The sequence below is a fragment of the Dufourea novaeangliae genome, unplaced genomic scaffold (assembly GCF_001272555.1).
Source record: "Dufourea novaeangliae isolate 0120121106 unplaced genomic scaffold, ASM127255v1 scaffold109, whole genome shotgun sequence".
NCBI lineage: Eukaryota > Metazoa > Arthropoda > Insecta > Hymenoptera > Halictidae > Dufourea > Dufourea novaeangliae.
This window is the reverse complement of record NW_015373997.1, coordinates 1,651,237-1,674,950: the sequence shown is the minus strand read 5'-3', so window position 1 is coordinate 1,674,950 and position 23,714 is coordinate 1,651,237. Positions and strand designations below refer to the sequence as shown.

The window sequence follows — 23,714 nt, the reverse complement described above, 5'->3', positions numbered from 1 at the left end:
TGAATTCGATATCCTGTCCGCTCGTCATTCACTGCAAACTCCAAAGACTTTGAATCGTTGATGGACCATTCGAAGCGTAACACAAACTCGGATAAACGGCATTAACGGCACTTTCGACGTAACCCTCATCCGTTTGCAAGGAAGGGGATCCATGGAAACGCATTTAACCCTTTCGATACTATGGACAATTACAGTTGCTCGCGACGAAGTAACACTACCGTGTACATTAAACAGTTCTTGAACCGTTGAAGTAGATTTAATATTAAATTTGATTGCGATTCAGTTCCTACTAAACATTTGGTTTTTTATTTAGAGATTTAATATTTATAATTTAATATCTTAACGTACGAGGAAGCCTTGTCATCTTTTGTATTGCTCCAAAGTATCCGTGGAAATTTAACTATTTATCTGTTTATTGTATTGATTTCTCACCATTGGGTCAATTTGACACCGAGGGACAAATTAAGTTGGAAAAATTCGGGAAAGATGAAGGTTAAACTGTAAAAGTAGATGTAATATTAAATTTCACTGCAATTACGTTGCTATAAACGTTAATTTCCTTATTTAAATATTACTTACAATGTAATATCTAAACGCACAGGGAAGCATTGTCAGCTTTAATATTGCTCCAAAGTGCCCATGCAGTTCGTGCGATCATACCGTGTAAGAATCGAAAAGGTTAAGCAGCAAATGCGATTCCAAAGAGGAGATTCGATGAATCTCACGACCCTACACCTCCGATAACCGTACTTCTCTACCACCTCGTGAAGTACACCAACGAACGAATACATACTTAACCATTTAGCGAGACTCGAGGCGAGAAACGCGCCTGTAATCGTTCCCTTTTTACGATCGAACGCGTCCACGAATCGGCCTCGTCGATGTTCGTTCCCCGTCTCCTACGATGTGAATCGATGACGCGTCAAGTCTGGTAAAATACTTTGCGGGCGTACCGTGACAGAGACGCGTTACATTTCACGGGACCCAGTAAATTTTCACGACTTCTTGGCTGGGGCCAATACACGTCACAACGTCCCGCGTTCTCCCTTCCCACCGGCAGTCGAAACTCCGATACGTACACCAGTTCGGAGTGACGCGTCTACGAAAAATTCGCCTCTACCCCCTAGGCGTTTCGTACGGCTCATTATTCCGCCACGTTTCCGGTTTTCCAGCTTCGAATACCGTTCCTCTTAAGCGCACCACGTTCGACCGTTGCCGTCACAGAACGATAAAACAGCGTCGTTGTAAATGTAACGGGGGACGTATCGGTTCAGGATGGAGAATCTGTTTTGCTCCTTTGATTAATTCCACCGACTGGTTTTATTCTGTCACGGCCAGGGAATTTTACAATGACAATTCGGAACGACTACGTGGAAAATTGTTGTATACAGAACAATGGTAGAAAAGTGGACCATTGATTCTTGGAGAAACCACGGTGAATCGTTGAGAATCGAAACGGTTTGTACGGGGGCGAATGGAACGTGGGAGTTAATGTCGTTGGTAGGAAGCCTGGGGGAAGTTGTATTACAATAGGTATGATTCGTAGCTGGTGTGCCACCGGAACCGGAGCCGTGCGTGAAATATGTGACCGGCATGGAGGCGGTTATTAACAGCGACGACGTTCTGGAGAGGAAGAAACTCGCGGAGAAGGAGGGTATCCCGTTGGATTGCATGTGGAACATCACGGTGAAGGAGGGATGGAAGGTAAGACAGCTTCTATTACGTAGAACTAGACGTTTTTCTTTGTCGATATTGGGGAACTTCGTGATCGTAGCCATTTTTTATATTTGACTGTACACAGGGTGTCTCATCCGATTTTGACATCTTGATTTTCTCGTTATTGTTACTCGTAGCAAAAAATGTTTCAACGGAGCCTTGAATGGTATCGAGTGGAGCATATTCTGATGTTATTAGTTTTTTCGTAAGTAGACGCGTAAAGGTCATATAAAGGTCAATTTTGTTTTTTTAAATGGAATGAGGTATTTTTTAATACATCAGTCGATGTAGCTGGACATTCGTTATAAAAAAGTTCTAACCTATACATAGGTATAGTATATGTCGAAAAGTTAGTAGTTCAGGAGATATTTCAAATTAAATAATTCTAAATCACCATTACTGTCGTACTTTATTACCATTCCTGTAAATAAAAACAATTCGAGTAAATAAAATTCTGTCAAAAATAAGCAAGTGTCTGAATTCCTTTGAAGATCATTGTACGTCTGGCGACACATCTGGCAATTTCGCATAGTCTCTGCAGTTCAGACTTTATTTTTAGCGTCACCGATTAAAGAAACCGCATTCAACGCGACGGTTCGTGCAACTAAAGCGATCCTTTGGCAGAATTTCTTTAATTCCAGACATCCCATGGAGACGTTCTTTCTTTCTCTCTCTCTCTCTCTCTTTTTCTGGTCAAATGAGATCGCCGTCCGGCGACGATCTCGAAGTTCCCCTGACAAAATATACCGTCTAATTGGCACGAGTCCTTTGAGCATAACCTCCCCCCTCTGGTTCATTCGCCGGGAGAAGAGGTTCCGGCCGTCGTTCACCCGCGGGCGCGCACGTACAACTTTCAGATTCAGCTGACGTTCTCGGATCCCTTCAAGCTGCAACGACCAAACGAGTGCGACGCCAACTTCGTGGACATATTCAAAGAACGCACTGACATGTCATCGAGAGAGAAGAATTTCTGCGGCAGCATCGCGGACACCGTGCTCCTCACGACCAATATCGCCTTTGTCAGGTTTTACGCCGAGCCGAAAGCGTTGAACAGCAGCTTCGAAGCCGTGATGACAGCGCTCAGGGACAGAGACCAGGGAGACAAACGTGAGTTCCCAGACGCCCTTGATTAATCGTTTCAGCCCCCTGTACAACTCGTACGCCCTTCCCCTCTTTGTCTGGATTGTTCCATACGAAACGGTAACAACCTTCGAATTGCTTTAGGCAATGAAATTTTTTATCCGAACTTGGACAAAGAATCCTTTGAGTACAAAGGTAAAACGAAAATATTGGATTGATCCATAAGTTCGTGCGGTTTTGTCGTATATGGAAAATTCAGATTTTTCTTTGTAAAATATTTAATATACGAGTTAATTTACGATGTATTTTTCAGTATTATTTACAACGTTTTCCCAACGTTCCAGGAGGTTCTGAATTTCTCGCTTAAGAATGTTCCACGGTTTCTCATGCAAACCAATCATAACACATAGATTACAGACGATTATTACGAGATGCATTCAACATGAAATGAAAGCCGTACGAACTTATGTACCAACCCAATAGATAGCATCCAGTGAAAATACTGTCCAGCAATTAGTGATTAACATTTCAAATCCAAAGTATCGTCTCTTCTTTTGAGTGGTAAAAGTGGCGTGCAACGCTAGACAACAACGGTAAATACTATCGTGATGGTACAGATTTCCTTCAAATTTCCTTACAACAAGAACGACAGATAACTAATTGAGTACACAGTTGTGTGGACCCAAAGGACAGAAAATTGCTTCAAATGTCTCCAAAGACATTCGTCCAAGTTCGTTCCAAGACCACGTCAGGCAGTCGCCTCGAGCTATCACGGTGCCTGGCGAAAAAACTTAATCGAACGCGACAGGGTTCAATCTTAACTGCAATTTCGTTTAAACGCTGGGCTGCTCTAACAAGTCACGGTTTCGCGCCTGCCTCGGGACTAATAACGCAACTTTCACCGACGCAAAAAGCCCGACGCGCGAATAATGGGAAACGGCCCGCAGCCCCGTAACACGAGCGGCAAAGCACAAGGGGACTACCCTCTCCCGGCTGGATATTGTCTGGTTGAATAAAGTTGTTAATTAATTACCATAAAACGAGCTCTTTGAATACCGACGGGAGAAAAAAAAAACTTATCGAACTCGCGATCTGTGCACGTGCGAGCTCCCGCGGACAAAAGACCGGATAACCTAATTATATTATATTTTCGAACGATCCCCGTCCGCGCACACGCGATAGTAGGCCGAGGGGCGCGGATGGTTAATTGCCGTTTCATTCGCGAGCTGGGGTTGAGGGGCGTCCCGAACGAGAAACTTTAATTTCCATTACAACGGCGCACGCGAATACTTCGAGAGTCTTTGTCCACAGGCTAATTGCGACGTTAAGTTTCATTAAAGTTAACATTGACGCAGCCCGAAACGTTGCTCTGTCCTCGGGGATAGAGGGGCACGATCTAATGGGAATCTACTAAATTAACATCGTTCCCCATGCTTCAACGATAATTAACAAAAGGGAGAAAACGAAAGAAGAGGACGACCATCCATGGCTATTAGGTGATTGTCGGGTCTAATCACCGAAGAGACAAAGGGACATTATTTTCCAGCAAAACTCGGAGTATGGATGATAGAGAGTATTAAAGAGTTGGAACGACTCGTAATGGCTAGTTTTGTAACATACGTTGCAAGTGGTATGCAGAGTGTCCCACGCAACTGGAACAGGCTGTACCTCCTAAACGGTTGGGAATAGAAGATGTTATAAGTAAAAGTTAAATGGTATCAGACTATAAAATTAGTTGCATATTATGCACCGACTGATACCATTTAACTTTTATTTATAACATCTTTTATTCCCAATCGTTTAGGAGGTACAGTCTGTTCCAGTTGCGTGGGACACCCTGTATAATGACTTATTATCTTCAAATAAGTACACAAATTGTAATTTTGTAGTAGGTTTAAAGTTCCATTTTTAAAATTCTTCGTAATGAAACTCTCTATCGATCTCTCCAGCCTAAATTTTCAATTTCGTTGCTCATTTGTTTATATTGACCGGAACATATGCAATAGTTTTAAGATGATCAGTATTCGTAGGCTTTTTAGACTCTGATTTTCGATATTCAAATATGGCAACGCGAAATTTCAGTGAATGGGATTATTTGGATGAAACTTAGTGTGTATAGATTGTTTTGGATAATATATACAACCCACAGAATATAATACATATAATTATAAACAAACGAACAACGAAATTGAAAATTTAGGCTAGGCAAATCGATAGAGAATTTCATTACAAAGAATTTAAAAAATAAAGCTTCAAATTTATTTACAAATTACGATCTGTAGATTGATTTGAAAAAAATAAGTCTTTATGTACAACTGTGAATACCTATGTAGTCATGGGGTTAATAGAGTCGCGATGTACAACAGAGAATCGATTCATCACCGGGACGGGGTTACTGAGGAAACAAGAACCATGAGGTTCTTCTGCACGGAAAATGCGATTTTATTCCGGTATAACAGATACCGGAACGATGGAAGTTCCGTATCGAACATGGGAAGCCTCGAGCAATTTCCTCGTAGAGTATTAAAAATAATTCCTTTCTCGCAGTAAACAAAATATCGTTGCTATTCGAAGGACTTCCATCGAGACGGAGCATCGAGTGATCCTACGTACACAGAAACAGATTCGTGGTTACGTGGATTGTTTTAGCTTCGATCGACCCTCCACAAATTGGACGCCTTAAAACAAGTTGGAGAAATAATTATTTTCCTAGACCTATCTCGCGGTATTGTTTAACCTTCCTAGACTAGCGTGTCAGCGCCACAGACCAATGAAATCGGAATTCGTTTTGTTTTTTTAGAAGCAATTGATGATAACACCTTGCCCTACCTTGTAGCTTTCTAAATAGTTCCTAATAGTTTCTCTTTTCCTAGTCATGTTATGTCGAGTATACTCATTATGAAAAGATGGCATTTATTTGTTTAATAGAAACTTTCACGATATTAAAAATTGCGTAGGACAAAAAGTTTTTACCACATTTTACAATATTTTACTATAAAAGAAGAATTATACAAAGAAAAAAATCACTTTAAAAAAAGAAATATGCAGCAGTATACATATATGAGAGCTGTTGGATTCTTTTTCTCTTTTGGACAAGAGAAATTTCGCCATTTTATTAGAATTAATGTCAATTTTATAGCAAATGCGTTTGCTCTCCTTTCGTCGAATATACTCGTCATAGCTTAAAAATAATTAAGCACACAAGTGCACGTTTTCCAAACTAAATAAAACGTTTAAAGTGTTAAAAGCCCCCTGCGTCGACCGAATCATTCGCAACCGATTATACACGAACGAGATCGTATTCTCGATCCCTGACTCTGTATCGTGAGAGTCCAATGCCGATAATTGCAACGACACCGAAGAAAATGAATAATCTACTTAACAATTTAATATTATCAAGAATAATCAGTCGCGAAATGATACGAATTCGATATTAATGGCGTCGATCCTGCGCTGAATGGTAAATGGAGTAAACTTGGGGTTTGTGCGGTTAGGAATTTCCGCCGTTCTGCCTCGGCAACGGGAAGAATTCTTGGTTCTCCGCACCTATCATCCGCCGTGGAAACTAATATCTTACGAGCGACTTGGATCCACGGACTCGGGGAAAATTCACTTGCTACACACCCCCTATCTCCCGTGCGATAAGATTTTTAATGGGAACTCTTGTGGGCCGCCGTGGAACGCGTTCGCACCGCGAGAGATCAGGGCCGACAATAAATCGGAAAGTATAAACCGGCTATAAACCCTAACCACCGCCGGGGTATTCTTATCGCGAGAACCATTTAATCCGTACGAACCACGCGGCGGTCATACACGGAAATAATAGCAGCTCTTGTGTCGGAAATCTGCATTAAGCGTCGAGTAATTATTGTGATGCCTGGTGATTAAATTATACGAATGTAATACGGTAATAAAACGGCTTTAGTACGGTACGGGTAGTAGCGATACAGAATGAAACATTGATGGTTGAAAAACGATAGGGGTTGTAGAAGCGTTGAACATTGTCATGTTTAACGTTGTCACGTAAACGCCCTAGAGGGGTGGGGCTCCTCGAACCCACACTTCTTCTTAGAATTAAATTCTTTAAAAATTATTTTTTGACGAAAATTTTATAACATTCGAGTATATTATACGTCGCAAACAAGCTAGCACAAATAACAGATTATTGTATTTCACGCACCGTGAAAGTTTTGAAACCGTCCCGGGTTTCAAACTCTCATGAAGTATTTAATGTACATTGTAACTTATCTTTAAACAAGGAAACTACCGTTCAATAGAAACGTAATTGCAATGAAATGTAATGTTACATCTACTTTTGCAGTTTGAGAACTGCATTTCAACTTAACTTGTCCCTCGATGTAAAATTAACACAGTGGTGAAGAAATTAATATAACGAGGAGATAATTTGTTCAATTTACAAATTTTCGAAAATAAAAGTCACAGAACTTTACATTTACCTACATATAGCAGAATAAAATTATTGCTTAGGAAACAAAATGTGTCAAATGGACACAAGGGACTGATAACGGTTAATGTACAGAGTAGTGTTACTTCGTGGCAGACGACTATGATCGTCCACAGTGCACGGAGGTTACTTTGAAGCAATCAACTATGGTCTTCCATAGTGCCAAAAGGGTTAAACCTCTTATTGTCAATATTATATTTCGAGACGATATTTTGTAAGATGTACTCAATGATCCCTCCAGTGATTCGTCACAATGTCCTCAGTTTACGAATTTCCTTACCAGCGATACGATGGGAAAATGAAAAGATACACATATTATACGACGATGCAACGACCATCGGCGTTCGTATACGCCTGACGACGCGATCAATTTAAATTTTATCCGTTCGTTTCTCCTTTTTCTTGTTTGCAGCGTGCCGCGATGACGAGTACTATTGCGAGGACGCGACTTGCATCGCGGCGGAATTGCAGTGCAACGGAAGGGTCAATTGCCGTTTCCGGTGGGACGAGGAAGACCAAGCCTGTAACGTGAGTGAGCGAACATTATGTCGAGACTAAATTCAATACCGTCGCTTTCCCGGCCCCGTTAAATGTTTTCCGATTTCCGGGCTCGAATCATTTCCGGGACCGTTCTTCCGCACGCCTCCCCCTGACACCCCTTCTTTCCTCTAAAATGGCACCCGTTAACACAACCATGAGGCAAAGATTGTGCTCGTTATCAGTCAACGAGCAAGCATCGCGTGCAACTTCTGGCGTTGCTTTATGTATATTTCCAGGGAAACTCGGAAACTGCTGCAGATCTTGGCGAACTTTCGGAAACTGTAGTATAGGAACGGTAAAATGGATCTTTAATAGAATGTCTTCGTTTGTCATTCTAACTGCTGTCGCTAGCGGTGCCATTCGGCCGTGTGTTTCCTTGTAGTTACTTGGTCTGGGAGAGACACTTTAAAATGCAACCGTAATGCCCATGTAGTAATCTGTTTAGAAATGCAACGACGATGGAAAGTGCTTGAATGCTAGGTTGTACGTCACGACGAATGATCGAAGTAAGCGAACGTCGGGAGTACACGGTACCTGACAGGGAAGTTGACATGCGTTCGCAGCAGTTGGTCCTTGTATCTTGCGAAAACGTCAGCGTTTCCTGTTCGGAATTATCCTGGCTTTCCATTTCTTAGCGCCAAATCCTGGAGGTGTGGGGGGAGGGGGGTGGACCCGGGATATAGCACCGCCGCAAGAATGGCACGTCGCCTAGACTTAATCGCTTTCCACCCTTTCGCGTTGCCTCCGCCTATCCCCTTGGGGGGTTAATTAATTTATTCGACGGAAGTTCACCTCCATCTAGGAGCCGAGCCACTGCTTTCGCTATATTTAATATGTACGTCGACGCTTTGCGCGTTAGTCGGTAATAAGACGCGTTACTGTCTTCTTATTGGGTTTCCGTGTATACTCTCTTCTTGGGCGACATTGTCAGGATGGAGGTATTCGATTCCTCCTTACCCTGCAATTCTCTTCCCTTTCCTTTGGACAATATACTAAAATAATATTATCTGCACAAAAATTATTATCAATTTCTTATAAGTCTGCAAAAGTAAATAGAGAAAAGAGGAAGTTTGCTCCCTTTCGTAGTCTCGTAAAAATCAACGAAGTTGAAAGTTCCGAACGCGAAACGGTATAATATTGTCTCCAAGCTGGACGGTTAGAAAAACTCGCCACCGATCTACAGTAAATCCTCGATGAATATTGGAAGGTTGCTCGGCACTGACAAGTCCCCCATGTATAACGCTGACTTTTTAATGAGGTTTAGCACAGTGTTTGCAATTCTGAAACGATTGATTTTTTGTTTCAACCGCATATGGCCATTAGTTTATGAAATATTTAATGTTTAATGCCGAGGAGCCTTCGGACACTCATCGAAGATTTACAGTATATCGAAGCTCATCGTGTCCCAATGAATTTCATCCGACTGTTCCCTTAATATCCCATGAACTGTGGCTCGTTTGGAATTCGGGTTCTATTTAGAAAACCACCGGATCATCCGGCGTGTAGAACCCTAACGGTGACTCCCAGTTTTTCCGTCTCTGTCTCCCTCGGTTTGCCAGGTGGGCAGTTAATTAATTTATTCAGGAGTTTTCCTTTGCTGGGCCCCCAACCACTCGCTTCTCCGTTTGCCTGACCTCCGACTCGCGGTTTCGTGATATCCGATTGCGTATCGTCCCGCCGTGCGGGACGGTGTTTCCGGTTCCGGGGGCGGCAGCGGCGGTGGCGGCGCAGAATAGTATGCCCTTTTGGCAAACTACCAGAACAAGCCACCTCCGAAACGACGACGGCACCGTGGCACCGGCGGGATATTAATCTAACGGGGAAATAATGCCGGCGATATGCTACCGTTCGATTGCGTCCTTGTTTCGTGCGCGTGAATCGCATTGACGGAGTTCCAGGAAACTAAAATCGGCGTGTTACGAGTGCGTTTCCCTTTAATCAGTACATAAGAGAGTCGTTTCGTCCTTGCGTGTCGGGTGTCTAGGGAAATAAATTGGATGTGAGTGGTATATTAAAATCTTCGACTCGTAGTTTGAAGCATTAACAAGGGAAGGAACTTAATTGTCCTACTTCTATTTTAACAGGATTTTGTAAGATGAGGGTATGCAGGTTCCTAGGTGATATATGTGAAATATTAGGTGTAGACACTTTATAATTTTAAAGATATTTTTTAAGGGCGATTCATTCACCCCGCAGATTCCGATTTTAATGAAACTTTGTGGGATTGTAGAGGACATTGAGTTAAGTAAGGAACAATTCTTTTTTCGGCCGACTTTCACTTTAAGGGGTGAGACATTTCTGGTCTGGATTTCATGGTCTAGACGTGAAAGGTTTAAACATTCACATCTACGAGACACACCTGAACCATGCACCCTTGGCTCTCGAACTGCGCGTACAATCACAGAATCGCTATCACCCAAAATCCAGTGCAGACACACGGAAATTTTACGCACCAGAACGAACATTTCTCATTCACACATCGTTCCCGTGAATTTTTCATTCGACGACAAGCATTTCCAACCACTAAAGTTCCCATACTCTCACATACCACAGGTGTTCCAAAAGGTTCGATCAAGCCTCGGTTCGATGTCGTTTCCTTTGTGATCCAATTCGATTTCGTATTTCCATGAAAAACGTTGATGGCAAGGAATCCGTTCCCAGTGAAGACACAAATTGGTCAATTAACCTGACGATTTTGTATCTCCTTGTATCCTCCACGGCAAAGGGAAATACCATGGGGATGGAGTGGCTCGTTAAGGCCCGGTCGAAGGAACAGAAGCGACAAGAATCCGGCCTCTGTCGGGGAGCCTGAATCATTCCTTCTTCCGAGTCAAACGTCGGGACTCAAAGAAGTAGCCGTAAATAATGTTCACCGTGCACCCTCGACGGACAAAAGGGAAAAGAAGGCTTCTGTTTAAACCGCAAAAAACGGGCGAATCTTTGCGGTCACTGGTTCTCCACCGATATTCATCCGTTAAGATCGCGAGCTTCTTTTCCTCGGGCAAAAGGCGGCCGCGGGCTAAAGAGGTTAACGCTGGAGAAACAGACGTTCCAGAGGGAATACCTTTGTGTCTGCACGATTTATCAGGGATAAGAAGCAGTGCACAAAGGCTTGTCTTTCCAGTTTTACCGTGGCGAATAACATTCCCAGATTTCTAATTCGGTTCTGTAAGACGGCCTCTATTCGCTGCCGCGTATCGAAGCTCTTACATCGGATGAATGGCGCCGCCCTGCTTCGCTCAAGAATATACCCCCATAACTGTATATCGATAGCTTTATCGAATCTACCCCCTCCCCCAGTCATGTGCGCCACTCCACATAAATTTATCTCGGGGGCTGTCGCGCGGAATCGACGTCACGGTCGCGGTGAAGTTTCCGCAACTTTTCCTCCGGTCTTGGACCGCGACAGGCAAAACCGTGACCGAGCGGCGTAAAAAATGATCGCGACTCTGCTTCCTTTCCGGGGAATTGAACGGTCGGGGGGGAAACGGGAATGATGTATTCAGGCTCGTTTGGAATTAATTTCGATTTGTAGCTTCGGAGGAAGTGCTTGTTTTTCTGGACCCGGGAAATATTGGATCGATGGCGTAACGATATAGTTTGGTACAGGATGTAGATACCATAGCTAGTGTTTGAAAGTTAATTATTGACAAACTAATATTACTTGAAAACTTACTTTATATAGAATAATAGAATTAAACATGTACCTGGTAGTAGTCGTAGATAGATGTATCTATCTATTTTCTATTGAGTAATGACTTCACGTCATCATTGAGCTTTTTTTAATGAAAATCTCATGAAGCCTCTTATTACGGAATCCGACGTAATAGGAAGCATATGAACATTTTCCATTTATAATTAAGATCAAACAGAAAACCACATATTAATTATACGTATTAGGCACTAATGCATCAAATTACACAGCAATTATTAATTTACAAAGTAATTTTTTTTTAATTTTTGTCCTATTTTTTATAAATATCGACCACTGTGCGACGTACTCGTTTAGCGCAGCAGTTTCTTCTAATTCTTTCGAGTAGTGTAGTAATTTTTAAACAAATTTAACAACAATTATAACTGAATTCAATTTTAAACCAGATTCTAATTTAATACCTCAACAATTTATTAGAATAGTATACGTGTGTTAAAAACTACCTTTTCAACCTAATACACCTGACCGTACTAAAACTGAAATTAATTAAAACTCCTGTATTTTCCCTGTCAAGGGCGACGAATTGTCTCCAGTTATGAACAACGTACAGTCCCATATGCTACCTATTTCTGTCCGTTCACTGTGTCTTTTACTGCTGTCAGTGGACCATCCGCCGTGTCTCACGACTGCAATAAGGCAGGCGAAAGGTAGCACGATGTACCTGGCCTTCTCCCATGTGGGCCACGAAATTGACGATGCAGACATAGAACGCAGTACGAAATCGTAGAACAGCATTGCCATACCGTGCGGCCCTATCCAATTTTATTCCTGTCGAATGGAAAGCTCGCCCGTTCCGCTTACCTCGTGCTCGCAGGTAAATGTTAATGAGAACCGGACGGCGCGAGGAAAATCACGATGGAAAAAACAGCCGGAACATCCGTGGACCGTGTACTCGTATAATATTATACAAAGCGACGCACGCAATCAGCCACATCGCTGGCTTCCTCTGAAACGAACTTATTCGCGTTCGTATTCTCTTTTCACCTTCCGAACCGTAGAGAAGATGAGAAACTCTAATGTGCAACAACGCCGGATCGTATGAAATTCAATGGATTGCTTTTATGGGAAATGAGTATTCCTCTGAGGGATAGGACCGCGGAATTTGTAATAGGAAAGTCTACATTTCGTTGCGTGACTTTTACGCGAGTACCGATGTTCGACGAGAAGTCGTTACAAATCATTATACTCTGTGACTGACGGACAGATTTTAATGAAACTTTCGGGACATGTAGCAGGCGTCTTCATTGACGAATCAGTCCATGTGGTAGCGTCAGATACTCAAAAGTTTTTCAGTTATTCGCTTTTACAGTTCTTCACGTAATTCAACGGGTTATGACGACCAATCCGTCGCAGATGTAGCGCCACGTGACGGTCAAATAGGATAAAATAACTACAATAGGGGGATTAGTGCAAAAATCTCTCAAAGTTGATGGACATCACTTTGAACATATTAAAATAAATTTTCCGTAAATCTAAAGCAAGTAAGGTATTTAAGGTGATCACGTTAGGTAGGACACCCTATATATAGGGGAAATTTGTAAATAGGAAAAAGCCTACTACACGTCTTCAATATTTCATTAAAATTCAGTGAACCGAAGGTAGGTATCCCTCTTCTTATCAATCGAACTGCACCAGAAAAATGAATTAATCTCGATGCCCTTTATTCGCCGACCAGTTTCATAGATCTCCAGCTTGCGCGGCAAAAGTCAATCCCGATTCATCACGTCGAGATTTTACAATAATTACACCACAAAAACGGTCTTTAATTATACGATATTTCCAGTAATAGTACCTGTTCCGGGCGGATTTCGTAACAGAACAAAGATTCCGTTCGGTCTGTATTCGTTATTTCACCGTTAATGAGAGAGAGGTTCTTCACTGTTTTCATCCCGCGACTAATTTATTCGTTCTCGCGCGAGCATCGTCGGATTCACGCTGGACTATCATTAATTTCACCGGCGAATATCGGCGAGCTGTGCACCGAACGGGGTCAAAGGAATAGAACGAAACCCGTGGACGAATCGACGACGGAAACGACTCGACGTTCGGTGAAAACCGAGTCCGATACTGTAACGACGAGCGGGAGAAACGGTGAGATTTTTCTCTCGCTTTCCATGCGAGCACGTTGAACACTCCACGCTGTGTACACGTAGAATCGGGCAGAAATAACAGACGCTTTGAATGGAGGAGCACGGTATGGGTAATGCGCATTCTTCACGATCTGTGGAGCCGCGGCTCCGGTCTTGCGTGAATTCAACGGCGCGCACAATAAAATCACTCGTAAAGACGGATAAACGTTTTGCAAGCTGTTCGTGATACGAAGCCGGATAATACGCGTTTCGGATTCCCACAGATTCGCAATTAATTACGTTTCCTCGAGCGTGAGTAATCTGGTTCATCCCAGAATACGAATTCAATAAAAACAAACTTCTGTTAATAGTCACCGAACGGAGCAAATTGAGGAGTGACGCGTCACTTTTTAAATGAGAGCCAAAAACTGTTTTTGTTTTGTATTAATTAATACGATCTTCTTTTTATAATAGCACACTCACATTACGAATCTATAAACGATTATAAACTTTTCTCATGCAAAGTTAATGAAACTTTTTTATAATTACAGGTCAGCTAAATGATGTTTTCTCTTAAATCTTGTAGATGCCACACCTATGGGGTGAATTGTTAGATGCACTATTAAGTCCCTTTCTTATATTTTCTCTCCGACAGTTCTCCACACAACTATTTCGATTGTAAGTGAATGTTCGTGTACGAGTGTATATTTTCGACTGAATGTCGAGTTTCGTGTGACGTCGCGGTTCTTCAAAGTTCGCTGAGGGCGTTACCAAAATTCGCCTCCTTATTGGTTATGCCCTGAAGGGGAAGGTAAATTCCTCGGTTTTTCCAAGTGACGTGGAGGTGGAAAACCTCTCCTTCAGGGCGAAGCGAACGCCAAAAAAAAATCGCGCACGTGGTCACGGTGCTAGTTGACTGCGACGAATTGTCGAGTCTCCCAACGGTAGGGTTTATGGTATTGTCTGCAAGTCAACGCGCCCCGGTAAGGCCAAATGTTCGAGTCTTTTGTGTATTATTCCCTTTGTGAATAAAGTTAAATTTCAAGGGCTGGTCGCGAAAATGTATAAACTGCCCGGACGAAGGAAATAAAATAATCAAAAATAACGGTACCGCCTGACTCTATAGCCGTCGTTTCAGTCTACGACGGAACAAAGAACACATCCGTTCTTGACCATTGTCTAGAGGAGTCTCTCTGTTAATTTGTTCAAAACAAACTCTTCTTGGTAACCCTTTCGATTCAACCATCTTCAGATAAATCGATTATAAGAGTGGTATCACAGAAATACAAGGCGACTTTTCATTACATCGCAAAAACATTGAAGTGTGGTGTTCTCCATTTGTGAAACTTTTCTTCTAATTTTTTTTTTCTTCCAATTTTTTTGATTTCCATTTTGTGAAACTTTTCTTCTAATTCTTTTCAAATTATATCTAGATCCAGAACATTTAGAAAACTCAGGTTTATAGAGACGTGGATATTCGGCGTCGTTTTTACGGGATTACAGAACGGTCCCATAACACGGCCCCCGGTGCTCTATAGAGCTTTACTTATCATAAATCCGACGCCAAGGCGAGTAAATGTTTTCTGAGACCACACGACACCCCGCGAGAGTGTTCCACGGATTCCTATTGCTTGAACGCAGCACTGTGTATCATATAGAAACTATTCCCCCTTTCGCATCGTTGATTCGACAGACAGTTCGATGCTTTGTTCCACGAAATTAAAACGTGTACGAAGCTCCGATACAGTCCAGGGAATCGCGGAGAAAGTAATATCAAACCGTAGTAACGTTCTCCGCAGTTTATCATCGGTTTCGGTCAAAGCAACAAGCACTCCGAGTTGGAGCCACCCGGAGAACACGAAACTATACAAATCCCAACAAACTGTTGACCAAAATACCTTTCGAGCCTGGTGAAAGGATCAGGCGCCGGGTTTTAAAAAATGCCCCCGAAGCACGATTTCGGAAAACCAACGTTATACGCGATGGAACACCAACAGAACTTTCCGTCGAATCAGTATCGATACGATCGAAAATATCGAGCATCCTCTTTCCGCTGCCAGCGTAATCCGTCGAGGCGAGTGGTCGTTCGGAATGTATTTGCCCACGGTCTTACGAAAACAGACGAACGTCTGTTGGGAATGTGCTCGGCCATATAAGCATAACAATAAACCTTTCACGGCTTACGGTAGCAGAAAGAGGTATTTCGAACCCCTGAACTAGAGCCACTCGCTTCTTGCTCGAGCATCCTCTTCGCGCCAATCGACGATTCGCGAGTTCCCTGCGGAAAATGTAAACGTCTACCAATCGCAGCGCGTAACCAACATTACCGCAGGAAATCGGCGGCAGACTAGCGCTCTGATTGGTCGGGGTTTTTCGTTAATATCTCGTTAACAAAGCCTCCGATAAGATTTTTACTAAGGAAAAACTTGTTTCAAATCACCTAACGAGTCTTCCATTTACAGGTCCTCCAACATTTTTCTTACACCTTGTACAATTGCGCTTCATTCCTCCGTAATTAGTACATGCACTTTATCTCCTTATTAAATTTAGGTAACTAGTTTAGTTTGGTTATTTTTAATATCCCCGTCAAAGTTAATTCGGCGCGTGAGGTCGCGAAATGCAGAAGAAAGTCGGCTAAAGATTCACGACGTAACTATGAGAGCTCCATCTATATTGTCAATCGTACCGGCACACCGCGAAATCGCGCTCATTATGCGCCATTGTTCTTATCATTACCGGCCGACGGTGTTACGGTGTCCAACGAGAATAACAGTTTGACCGAAGCCGTCGATGGAACCACAACTGGTCCGTGATACCGTGCTCGTTGTCCCTTCGCCATTCACAGTCACCGATTTAGAATAATCTGAACGCGATTTCGACGCGGTCGGTTCGACGTCTCGTTTGCGTTTCCCGGTCCCGTGGTAATACGCGTTAGAACCCGGCCACGGACGAACCACCGTAATCGACTACGAAAAATAGCCGAAGCGTTTTAGCTTCCCCCCCCTGTTATTCCGGCCGGAATACCATGGTTCAGTCTTTCCAGCCATGCAGCTATTTCAGTTATTTTTATTCCCGTTCATAAAAGTTCCGGGGGCCCCAGCCCATCCTGGAGCGAGAGGATTTCAGAATTAAGCCCTCGGCGAAATATGCCCCCTCCCTGCATTCTGACTTAACTATGTCCTGTTTCCAACGTGCGTCATTAAAGTGTGAGATTTTATTTTTTTAAATGTGGGACACCTTTACATAGGGCGGATTCTGTGTGTAAAAGTGAGATGAAAATTATGAATGACGAAATTGCGATCGGGGGTTCGTTTTCGTGATATTAATTGTTGAATATACGGGTGAAATACGTCTGAAGCGTCCATCTACAGTAAATCTTCGATGAGTGTTTGAAGGCTCCTCAACACTAAAGGTTAAATATTTGATAAACTAACGGCCATACGGGGCTGAAACAAATATTTTTGGCTTCAGAATTCCAAGGTCTATCACTTTGCTAAACCTCATTAAAACATCAGTTACACCTGAGGACCTCTCCTTGTCGGTACCGAGGAGCCTTCGAACAGTCATCGATATATTATACTGCTGTACTTCAGAGAGGCGCTCTTTAACTGTTTCAGGAGTTGACTTCATTTATTTAATTTTATTTCATATAGGTACATTAAATTTAACTAGGTCACTGATCGAACCCGTATGTCATCTGAGAATTGGGTCTTCCAGTAGTATAATTCATCGCGTCAGGCGTTTTTCACGCATATTTTCACCAATTAACCATCACTTATCACACAGGCTATGACATATTTTGTACTCACTTTTCTCCCCCTAGAGTCACCCCTCTCACCTTTCTATGGTTCTAAAATACAAGACGTTATAAAGTGGAATGCTATACCCAGAATGATTGAATGAGGGTCAACACGTCGACTGCAACAGTGAAAAAGGCCGTACGTAGCCAGACATACTTTATTTCGTCTTTCAAGTCATAAATCATCGAAAATATATACGTTTAGTTAATGTTACGCAAGCATATTGTAACGGTATTTAATTAATCCACTCCTCTTTGCGATGTTCGTGTCAGCCATATTTGAGTGACCTAGCCAGTCAAAGCGTTAATAACCCGAAAACGAGGCCTCGAATTCAATTTCGTCAGAATTCAAAATGTAGAATTGGCCCTCTGTAAATGTCCCACATGTTTTATTAACACTCCATGTAGTAGAAATCTCGTGCCCGACTTTTGTTCTATACTCACACGACGCGCTGAGAAACGCAAGGGGAGTATGCATGACGGGAGTCTGTAAATTTTCGCGGGGTATTTAATGGTACGGCTTTGCCAGCCGGCAAATGCGAAGGAACGAGGTGTACACAAAGGGTGAGAAGAGAATGAGATTCGGCTTGGTGCGTTATGCGCAACATCCTATATCGTGTTACGGTAACCGTTCCCGATGAATGTGTACCTTGGTTGGCATTGTCAACACGGGCCCCGCTATCTACCCGCTATGAAAGCTATGCACACCCGAGGCTAATGATCAAGGGAGCTACGAGACGGACAGTTTCTTTCGTGGTGCTGTCATGGAACAAATTGTACGGTACTTCGATAATTAATAATGAATAATTTTGCGGACAATCTACAGGATAGTCGACTAAATAATTGACACAATATGATAGAGCACTAGTACCGTAGAAATTTATTCATCCGAACTTCATATGTGAATACCTGGAAATGTGCGAGGTTTTAAAGCATGAAGACTTGTGTTATCTGAACCATTTTATTCACTAAGGCCCCTTTCTGCTTTAGCGGCCGGAAAAAAAAGGTGACATTTAGGATTCTTTTTTTAGGATTTCGGTTAAACCAAGATCGATTGTACCACAATAATTCCCAGAGATAGGAATAATTTGTTTTTCATATGGAAACAATTTTGGAAACGATTAAGCACACAACCAAAGCATTTTCTACTCTGTTTTACATTGCAGACAAAGAAGTCACGGCTGATCGACTCCCAGCATATCGTCATAATCCTCATCGTGTTCTGTCTGATTCTCTTCGGGCTGAGTTTCGCCTTCGTTTTCAATTGCGTGAGGAAGCTAATCCGGGATCATCGAATCATTCGGGTAAGTGGATCTTTTCTCCCCAACAGTTGTTCCCGTTCGTATAACCGTGTCAACATACCGGAAAATTGATTCGACACGAGATTAAAAGTTCCTCTATAAAAACCTGCCGATTCTAATACTGTCTACATACATCTGCCGATATTCGCAGTATTTACGATCGAGGGATATTTCAGTGAATCGAAAACTTTGCAGACTCCGAGCTTCGTTACGTTGCTTTGATCATACGACCACTTTATGGCCGATTGTTACAGCATCGATCTCGATAGAAGTATTTATTCGTGTATATCGTTTCCCCTGGTCGAAATCTGGCTATTCAGGACGGCGTTACATGTCGTTAGGAATTAATTGGTTTAAAGAGCATCGTTAACCCTATAGTTCGATGATGTGAAATTATTAGACATACATCGAGACTTCCTTGCTTTTCATTGTTTTAAAAACTATTGAAATTTTTCGCATGTGCAAATAGATTCAACGAAACCTTTCAACACAATGTAATTCGAGGATTAAAATGATTGCATACCAGAAACACCGGGTGAAAAATCAGTGTAACGAGCTACGAGAATTCTATATAATACTGTTAAAAAAACTGCACATCGAAAAATCACAGAAACCCGGTGCTTTTTCCCGCGTTACGCACGGTCACGCGGCCCTGGAATTTCAATTACGGGTCGAACGTATGAGATTCCGATTCAATTCACGGCACGAACTTGTCACGTACAGGTGTACGTGCCTAACATTTACGCAACGCTGGGGGCAGGGGGGAGGGGGAACGAAAAAACTGATAACACACAATACGGAATGGGCCGACAGTTCGTTTCACCCATTCACATCGGACAAAACGGGGAAAATTGAAGTCGGAAGAGTCACGAGCGACCGTCATAGAAGATCTAATAGACACTAACAAGAGAATAAGGATTAATTTAACGGGAACGATCGGATCGATAAAAGTTGTGATTGCAATTTTCCACTGTATAGTTAAACAAGCAAATTTTCTTTTCTTCCCGTGTATTTATTATATATTCCTTTCGGTTTGCTCGACATGACATATACAATTCACCCTGTAATCAACGTGCTATTTCAATCAAGTCAAGGTTACATTGAAATTTCTGAACATAGACTTGAAACGCTAGACCTTCAATATTTATCCGCCCCATTAAAAGAATCCGTTTATCTTCCTCAGGAGCACATCAGACAGTCCAGGGAGAATCGATTAGACGAGCTAGGTCGTAAGGCGACACCCTGTCCAATCTCGTCTTCCAGAACGGACATCAGGGACCGCAGCAGCGAGTCGCCAAGCTTGGAAGTGGTCCCGAGCAAGGAGCTTCTATCGCCCACCACTCTAATCGCCCAGGATTACACGAAAGAGCTGGAACTGGATATGACCTACGGCACGCGAGACATGAACGACATCCACCAGAGCAACAACGTCAGCAACGCGACGCAGGAACGGCTCCAGGAATCAAACGACGAGCCGGAGATGCGCGACAGCTCTTGTCAAACGCGAGAAAGCCTTTTCGAGGGGCCAGTTGGTTTCACGACGTTCGGCGTCCGTGGGCCAAGCTCGCAGAACGGGACCAACCATCTTCACCACCACCGCCACCATCATCTGCACCACCATCAAAGTCCTCCACAGTCGCGTCAGGGTTCTCAGCAACCTTCTCAGAACAGCATGCAACAGTCGTCCGAGCACAGTTCACAGCAACCAGCGTCTCAGTGCTCGGGTTGTAGTCCAGCATCCAGAGGTCGAGACGGTAGCATGGGCGTCTGCCCGAAGCATAATCCCATCCCAGCCCCGCCCGGCTGGTCGAACCACGAGTCTAGCTATCCACCGAGCCATCATCAAGGCTCCCCGTACACGGAGCCACCGGATTATCCATCGTACCAGAGGTTTCAGAGCCCGAAACCCAGCCGGGAGAACAGTGCCTATCGCCAATCATCCCCGCAACTGATGAGACAAGCGACAATCGGCTCGGGCGAAAGGTACGGCAGCTCGCTCTACGGCTCCAGACACGGGTCCAGCAACACGCCTAGCACTCAACACTCCGGCACGCCGAAGTGCGGCCAGCAATCCACGCCAGATCCCAGGTACAGGGCGGAGGCAGTGATCGAGGTGGATCAGAGGCGACCGTTCAGTATAGAGAGCACAAAGAGCGCGCCGGACGTGATCGCGACACACTGACGCCGGGGTCCTGGGGATTGGGAGCCCTACAAGAGACGCCATCCCCGTCAGATTATCGCCGAACATCATCACGATCATTATTATCATCATCAGCCGCCGTCGAGCCAGAACGACGGTAAAGTGACGGTGGCCACGCAGAGCTCCTTGGACGACGACGCCTCGACCAGCTCGACGTTCGAGGCGAATTCGTCCTCCTGATCCACGTGCACAACCGCCGCCGCGATCGATCGACCGGACCAATTGGACGGCTACTCCGATCCGGACGATCGAACAACGTCTCCGGCGGAGTTCGCGCGTGATGTCGTTCGGAATACCGACGGCACCGTGACACGGAACTCGGTCCCGTTACACGGGTCGTCGGAGCCGACGAAAATAAAAGAGACGAAGACCCGGGACGATATCGGTGAAATCGGCGGAACAAAATTGACGGACGTATCCGGCACGGGGTCCACCGGGACAAATACCGGGAGGACGATGCACGAGGATGTCGCGGTCCTACGGTCGAGTGGACGCGACAGAAAAGAGTCAATGGACGGTGTTCCGGTTTCGAGGCGATCGCGAGCGGGCGGGATCAGCCAGAAGTTGAACGATCTACCGATATTGAAGCCACCGGAAGCGTTCAGGGCGCCGATTTTCCGGTGCAAAGCGCCGACCCTGACCTGGCAGCACTGCGGCTGCCCATCTCATTCCCATTTGCCGCAGAGACGATCGTCGGTCATCTGGAGTGCCTTGAAACGCAACAACCAGGCAGAGCCGTTCTATCGGACCTGGCCAAACCGAACAGCGAGACGTCTCGTACGACCCTCGAGGAGGACCGTGGGCACGCAAAGCTCGTTGGACGGCTCGAGATCGTCCCTGGGTGCTCTTCGTTGCGTGGTCAGATCGATCGATCTGACCGAACGGTCGATGGATCTCGAGATCGGGGCCACTATACCCTTCTAGTGGTTACTTCTCGCGCGTCGAAGTGTGTGTTCTTTTGCGCGTCGGATCGATCGGGACACGGACCAACGTGGTTTTCTATGCGAGACGATGGAGGGTAGGGGAGGGGGGAGAAACAGTATCTGCTCTGTTATTGTTAACATGGGTGTTGTTATCGCTTAGGTCGGATATGTTCCGTGCACGCGTAATATATGTTTGTGAAATACGTTATAATGGATGATTCTTGTTGCCGTTCTGGTTTTTTCATTGAAGTCGCAAAATGTTACTGTTAGATCGATGCGCATTAAATGGATATTTTTAATAGGGAGATCCGAGTTCACGAGACTCGCGTTTGAAATTTAAATATTCAGACGATAGTAACTGCATATGCACACGTATGATACAGGACGTTTCTTTATCTTCACCACATTCGTTCCTTCCACAGAAATCTGAACGGGATACTATGGTCGGTGTAAATGTTCTCGAGATAACACGTGTTATATCCTTCTTGAAATTTCTATTCTACGTTCTAATACGCCCCATAGACTGTACGATTTTTCGTACAACTGATCGAACAACCTGGGTCACTTCGACCGTCTAAACAATAGTTGCAACGTTTGTAGCGCGGTCGTACCACTTGCAGAAAATACGGCAGGCTAAGAATCTGTCGTTCTGAACGTCTATCCAAATCCCTGTGTAATTTGTTGTACGACAAATCGTATCGTCTATTGGAGCCTTAAGATTCATCCGTTTAAAATTCGTTTTAAATTTGGTACAATGTTTAGAACAATTTTAATTTCGGTAAAAGTCACAGTTGAAAGATGCAGCTCCGAAAACTTTGCCCCTGACATATGTTATCAAAGTTACCCTTCTAAATGAGCGTCAGAAAGTCTCACTTATCCCATGTTTATTAAAATGTTATTAAGAGAACAATGATTCTTTTTTCTTGAACTGTCTCTAACCAACTCTGAATAACTTTTTATTCTTGAACCGTGTCGAACCAATTCTGCAGCATTATGCTGATCGGAGTTGATTAGAGTAACCGGTTGGAATAACTGATATATGTTGCAAATGTTTTTCACTAATAACTTTTTAATAATAAACGACAGCTGGAACTTCTTGAGAGTATCTCAGAAGAGTGTCATTAACACATGTCAAGGTCAAGGTCATCAGAGCTGCAGACCCTAAACGCAACTTTTACCTTGATTTCTTATCTCTAGCATGAAAATGATCTACATATACACCACCTGTAAGTGGTTTAACTAAACGTGATGAAGGAGAAAGAAACGCCCTATATAAACCAATGTTTCCTTTGCACAGATTTCTATCGAAATGACCCGATAAATTAGCGAAAATGCTTGAACTATTCCTTTACGTCCGCGATGATGAATAAAAAAAGAAAATTATTGTTAATAGTCGCCGGCACTATTTAATGTGCGACACCCACCGCAAACCTTGAACGCTTCCACTTCATTCTCCTTGATTGTACCGCGTCATTGTAAATCGAGGAACAAAAGGCCGGTCCCGACACAGACCTTGTAAACACGCTCGAGGCACGAACGCTTCGGTCAATGTGTTTGTTTTCGGATCTTTTTCCTGAAAGAACGAACCCCGAACGAAGTGAACATATCGGAGACCGGAAGGAAGCGCGGTCGCAGACAGTCTCGTTCGAGCCTCCGTGGAAGACGAGTCGCCGCGTTTATCTTAAATCGAACAGGGGTTCGTGTATTTGTTATTCACGTGTTCCGCGTGTTTCGAGTGATCGAGCCAAAAGTGCGTGGAACAACGTTGAGTCGATGGACGGACAGTGACATTCAGGTCGAAACTTTAAACATTAAACTAACCCCATTTTTGTACTCGTAGCGTCGATTCACGCGGGTCCGATCGCGTGGCAAGTTACGAAATAAAATACGATACTGCGATATTAGGCAA

The 23,714-nt window shown here is 43.7% G+C and overlaps 1 protein-coding gene across 1 annotated transcript in view; it reads left to right on the top strand.

Moving 5' to 3' along the window:
* The window catches only part of LOC107187962, a 121,225-nt gene extending 100,361 nt beyond the window's left edge, over window positions 1-20,864 (top strand). The window contains exons 5-9 of the mRNA XM_015576170.1: window positions 1,547-1,704; window positions 2,574-2,823; window positions 7,674-7,789; window positions 18,548-18,685; window positions 19,866-20,864. Coding sequence (XP_015431656.1) covers window positions 1,547-1,704; window positions 2,574-2,823; window positions 7,674-7,789; window positions 18,548-18,685; window positions 19,866-20,864 — 1,661 coding nt within the window. The remainder of the gene's footprint in view (window positions 1-1,546; window positions 1,705-2,573; window positions 2,824-7,673; window positions 7,790-18,547; window positions 18,686-19,865) is intronic.
* The last annotated feature ends 2,850 nt before the right edge of the window (window positions 20,865-23,714 follow it).